This window comes from Artemia franciscana, chromosome 21 (genome assembly GCF_032884065.1).
Source record: "Artemia franciscana chromosome 21, ASM3288406v1, whole genome shotgun sequence".
In the NCBI taxonomy this organism is placed as follows: Eukaryota; Metazoa; Arthropoda; class Branchiopoda; order Anostraca; family Artemiidae; genus Artemia; species Artemia franciscana.
Window position 1 is genome coordinate 19,488,428 of NC_088883.1, and position 5,665 is coordinate 19,494,092.

Here is a 5,665-nt window from a genome sequence, read left to right on the forward strand (position 1 = left end):
ACTTAAAACAAACAGAAATTGTTACGCATATAATAGGCTCACCTCCTCTTAATGCCTCGGTCTTTACGCTAAAGTATTTTCAGTAATTTCAACTATTTATTCTACGGCTTTTGTGATTCAGGGGTCATTCTTAAGAAATTGGGAAAAAATTTAAGCTTTAGTGTAAAGAGCCACGTACTGACGAGGGGGTGAACCCCCTCCTATATGTAATTAAAACATGAGAATACAGAAGCTCGTTACGTAAGCTTTTCGTAATGTTCTGATTGCCTTTTTAAGTAACCAAAAAAACAGAGGGCAACTAGGCCTCCACCCCCACTCCTTTTTTCTCAAAATTATTCGATCAAAACTATGAGAAAGCCATTTAGCCGAAAAAAAAATCTACAAATTTTCTTTTAATTATTCATCAGCGGAGAGCTAAAATCAAAACATGCATTGATTCAAAAACGTTCGGAAATTAGATTTAAAAAAACAAGATTTTTTAACGGATAGTAAGGAGCGACATTAAAACTTAAAACGAACAGAAATTACTTCGTATATGAAAGGGACTGCCTTCTCATCAACGCCCCGCTCTTTACGCTGAAGTTTTTGCCGTTTTAAAAAATAGAGTTAAGAAAAAGAGTTCTAGCTGCCTTTTTAGGTAATCAAAAATAAGAGGGCAACTAGGCCTCCTCCCTCACTCCCTTTTCTCAAAATCTTCCGAATAAAACTATGAGAAAGCAATTTAGCCAAATAAAAATGATATACAAATTTCGTTTAAATTATTTATATGCGGAGAGCCAGGATCAAAACATGCATTAATTCAAAAATGTCCAGAAATTAAAATACAAAAAAGGATTTTTTATATGAAAGTAAGGAGCGACATTAAAACTTAAAACAAACAGAAATTGCTCCTTATATGAAAGGGGCTTCTCCTCCTCAACGCCCCTCTCTATACGCTAAAGGTTTTTACTGTTTTAAAAAGTAGAGTTAAGAGAAAGAGTTTTAATGTCGCTCCTTACTTTCATTTAAAAAAATTGTTTTTTTATTTGATCTTTAAAAAGTTTCAGTAGATTGTGTAAAGGAAATTTGTATACTGACGTTTTACATTTCCATAGCAAAAAGAAAACCTCACTCTAAATTTTATTTTAATTTAGTTCAGATCAATTGCTGGCAGTTGGAAACGGAAAGCTCCCAGTAGATTTAATTTCAGGACGTATGCAACTACCTGCAGAATTCTGTAATTTAGTGACGTCCAAAATTGAATTGATTAAAAAACTATTTCCGAATATTCTAAACAATTATAAAAATAATAAATGGCTAAGTGAAAGAGCGATTCTTGCACCCAAAAATATAGACATCCACGAAATCAACAATATTGTTTTTACCAAGATTCGAGACCAGGCAGTCCTTTACAAGTCAGTCGACACAGTTTTGGAACCAAATGAGGCGGTTAATTATCCATCTGAATTTTTAAATTCCGTGGATCTTTCAGGGTTTCCACCACACGTGCTACAACTAAATAGGCGTGCCAATAATACTGTTAAGAAATATCAACCCACCAAAGCTTTACAATGGCACGCGACTTGCCGTAAAAAAAAATAATGGAAAACGTAATAGAGGCCACAATCTTGACAGGGCCTTTTGAGGGAGAGGCTGTTCTTATTCCTCGCATTCCCATGATTCCAACGGATCTGCCTTTTCAATTCAAAAGATTGCATTTCCCAACTCGATTAGCATTTGCAATCACCATCAACAAAGCTCAAGGTCAATCATTAGAAAAATGTGGTATTGATCTTAATACTGATTGTTTTTCCCTTGGACAATTGTACGTTGCATGTTCGAGGGTCGGTAAACCTGACAATCAATTTATATGCAGCGACAATTGGACAGGGAAGAATGTTGTATATTCGCAAATTTTACGCAGTTAATTTGTATTGTATCTATCTATCTATCTATCTATCAAACAGTTCGTGGTAACGAACTGTAGTAAGGAGTGACCTGGCTCAATAGTAACCAAAACTCTAAAAATCTCTAACCAATAGCTACATCAAAAGAATCGCATTTTAATGCTGGTTTGAAATATATAAGTTTCATCAAGTTTAGTCTTACCCATCAAAAGTTACGAGCCTAAGAAAATTTGCGTTATTTTAGAACATAGGGGGAAACACCCCCTAAAAGTCATAGAATCTTAAAGAAAATCACACCATCAGATCCAGTGTATCAGAGAACCCTACTGTAGAAGTTTCGAGCTCCTATCTACAAAAATGTGGAATTTTGCATTTTTTGCCAGAAGACAAATCACGGATGAGAAAGTTAAGAGAGTTAGAGTTAGAGTTAAGTTAGAGTTAAGAGAAAGAGTCAAACTTTAGCGTAAAGAGTGAGGCGTTGAGAAGGGCCCTGTCATATAAGGAGTAATTTCTGTTTGTTTTGAGTTGTAATGTCGCTCCTTACTTTTATTTAAAAAAACTTGTTTTTTATTTGATCTTTAAAAAGTTTCAGTAGATTGTGTAAAGGAAATTTGTATAATGACGTTTTACATTTCCATAGCAAAAAGAGAACCTCACTCTAAATTTTATTTTAATTTAGTTCTCAGCTCATAATCTCTAAGGTTATTATGTAAATTGCAAAAATATTTATGGTGTCTGAGGAGAAATTTGAATTTTTTAATACGATAAGAGAAAAAGCTGAAATTTTTAAAAGAATTTCCTTTTAGGTATTATGAACTTGATATAGTAAAGACCAAATTCTAGTTGGTTGTAACTGAGATATTAAAATAAAATGCTAATAAAAACGATAGAAACTTTCAAGAATCGAACACCGTTACACTATGCTGCTGAACAAGGAACATTGGCTGTTTGGAATGGCACACCGCTACACTATGCTGCTTACCGAGGAGAATTGGCTGTTTGTAAGCAGCTTATTTCAAATGGTGCCAACGTAAATACCTTAGATAATATAAATAAAACAACGTTACACTATGCTGCTAGGATAGGATCAGTAGATCTTTGTAAGCTACTGATTTCAAATGGTGCCAATATAAACGCTTTCGATGAAATCGATCGGACACCGTTACACTATGCTGCTTACCAAGGAAAATTATCTGTTTGTGAGCAGCTTATTTCAAATGGTGCCAACGTAAATACCTTAGACTACGGGAATGGCACACCGCTACACTATGCTGCTTACCGAGGAGAATTAGCTGTTTGTAACCAGCTTATTTCAAATGGTGCCAACGTAAATACCTTAGATAATTTAAAACGAACACCGTTACACTATGCCGCTAAACAAGGAGAATTAGCTGTTTGTAAGCAGCTTATTTCAAATGGTGCCAACGTAAATACCTTAGATAATTTAAAACGAACACCGTTACAGTATGCCACTAAACAAGGAGAATTAGCTGTTTGTAAGCAGCTTATTTCAAATGGTGCCAACGTAAATACCTTAGATAATGCAAATGAAACACCGTTACACTATGCCGCTAAACAAGGAAAATTAGCTGTCTGTAACCAGCTTATTTCAAATGGTGCCAACGTAAATACCTTAGATAATATAAATAAAACACCGTTACACTATGCTGCTAGGATAGGATCAGTAGATGTTTGTAAGCTACTGATTTCAAATGGTGCCAATATAAACGCTTTCGATGAAATCGATTGGACACCGTTACACTATGCTGCTTCCCGAGGAAAATTAGATGTTTGTCTGCAGCTTATTTCAAATGGTGCCAACGTAAATACCTTAGATAATTTAAAACGAACACCGTTACACTATGCTGCTCACCAAGGAGAATTAGCTGTTTGTAAGCAGCTTATTTCAAATGGTGCCAACGTAAATACCTTAGATAATTTAAAACGAACACCGTTACACTATGCCGCTAAACAAGGAAAATTAGCTGTTTGTAACCAGCTTATTTCAAATGGTGCCAACGTAAATACCATAGATAATGCAAATGAAACACCGTTACACTATGCCGCTAAACAAGGAAAATTAGCTGTCTGTAACCAGCTTATTTCAAATGGTGCCAACGTAAATACCTTAGATAATATAAATAAAACACCGTTGCACTATGCTGCTAGGATAGGATCAGTAGATGTTTGTAAGCTACTGATTTCAAATGGTGCCAATATAAACGCTTTCGATGAAATCGATTGGACACCGTTACACTATGCTGCTTACCGAGGAAAATTACTTGTTTGTAAGCAGCTTATTTCAAATGGTGCCAAAGTAAATACCTTAGATAATTTAAAACGAACACCGTTACACTATGCCGCTAAAGAAGGAAACTTAGCTGTTTGTAAGCAGCTTATTTCAAATGGTGCCAACGTAAATACCTTAGATAATTTAAAACGAACACCGTTACACTATGCCGCTAAACAAGGAAAATTAGCTGTTTGTGACCAGCTTATTTCAAATGGTGCCAACGTAAATACCTTAGATAATGCAAATGAAACACCGTATCACTATGCTGCTAGGATAGGATCAGTAGATCTTTGTAAGCTACTGATTTCAAATGGTGCCAATATAAATGCCTCAAATTGTTTCAATAGAACAACACCTTAGTTTTGGAAACTATGTAGCCTTGCCTTTAAAAAGACTAACACGCTGAAATCAATTTGCCGAAATTTGATAAGAAAAGATGCAAGTCATGTACAAGTGTGTTATTATTTTGAAGGTTTTAATATTCCTGAAGTTTTGAAAAATTACTTAAAGTTTAAGGAGGAACTTCAAATTTTGTTTGGTTTAAAAAAATTCTCTGTGCGGAAATGAAGAAAAGGAAAAGAAGAAAAGGAAAAGAAGAAGAAATTTTATCTCCACCTAAAATAAAAATTGAAAAACATCGTAAAACTGAAAAAAAAAATTGATCAGTAGCCGTTCTCCCCTTTTTTTAGATTTCCACTGAAATACTTGATGTAGATGTCGATAGGGGATTACATGACATTGTGGTTAAAAATATGATACATGGATCTTGCGGAGAACTGAATGAAAATTCACCATGCATGGACAGAGGAAGTTTCACCAAGCAATATCCCCGAATTTTAGTACCTAACAAAATTATCGGAAATGATGGATACCCTTTAAGAAGAAGAAGGTCTACCGAAGATGGTGGAAAATCAGCAATCAGAAATAAATGGAATCGGATTTGATTGAATTATCCAATTTCTTTGAAAAGACCTTCGAATGAAAAGACATTAAATTGCTTAAAGAGCAAAATTGCAAAAATACTGGCATATATTTTAACAAGGGATTACAACAATTCAAAGGCTTTAAAAAAGAAATTATAATAAGGAGCGAACTCTAGCCCATAGTAAATGAAATATTAAAACAATAGGCAATTTTTGACAAAAATAAATCATCATAATTATGCACAATGATGCTACACCCTCATCTCTTGAAGATAGTATAACACAAGTTTCTTTTGAAAAGTTGCTTCTCTGGGGTATGATGTCATATTTGATTGATTTTTCTGCCTAATTCCCTGTGATTCGTCTTTGCTATTCCGACTAAGGAAAACCCATAATCAGTGCTGGATTTAAGGCTTTAAAGCTTCTAGGCCCAAACATAGGATAGCAACTGATGGGCCAAAAGTAACGAAAGAAAGAAGTGATACCGAACTATTAGCTGCCATTCTTGGGAGACATCTCAAAGTTCACAAGTGGTCATGGAATTCCTGTGTTACTTTAAAATC

At 34.7% G+C, this 5,665-nt stretch overlaps 1 protein-coding gene across 1 annotated transcript; it reads left to right on the plus strand.

Moving 5' to 3' along the window:
- Positions 1-2,757: 2,757 nt before the first annotated feature.
- On the plus strand, positions 2,758-4,539 carry LOC136040703 (putative ankyrin repeat protein RF_0381). Its single transcript, XM_065725004.1, has one exon. The coding sequence runs from the start codon at positions 2,758-2,760 to the stop codon at positions 4,537-4,539; it is 1,782 nt and encodes a 593-aa protein (XP_065581076.1).
- Positions 4,540-5,665: the final 1,126 nt, after the last annotated feature.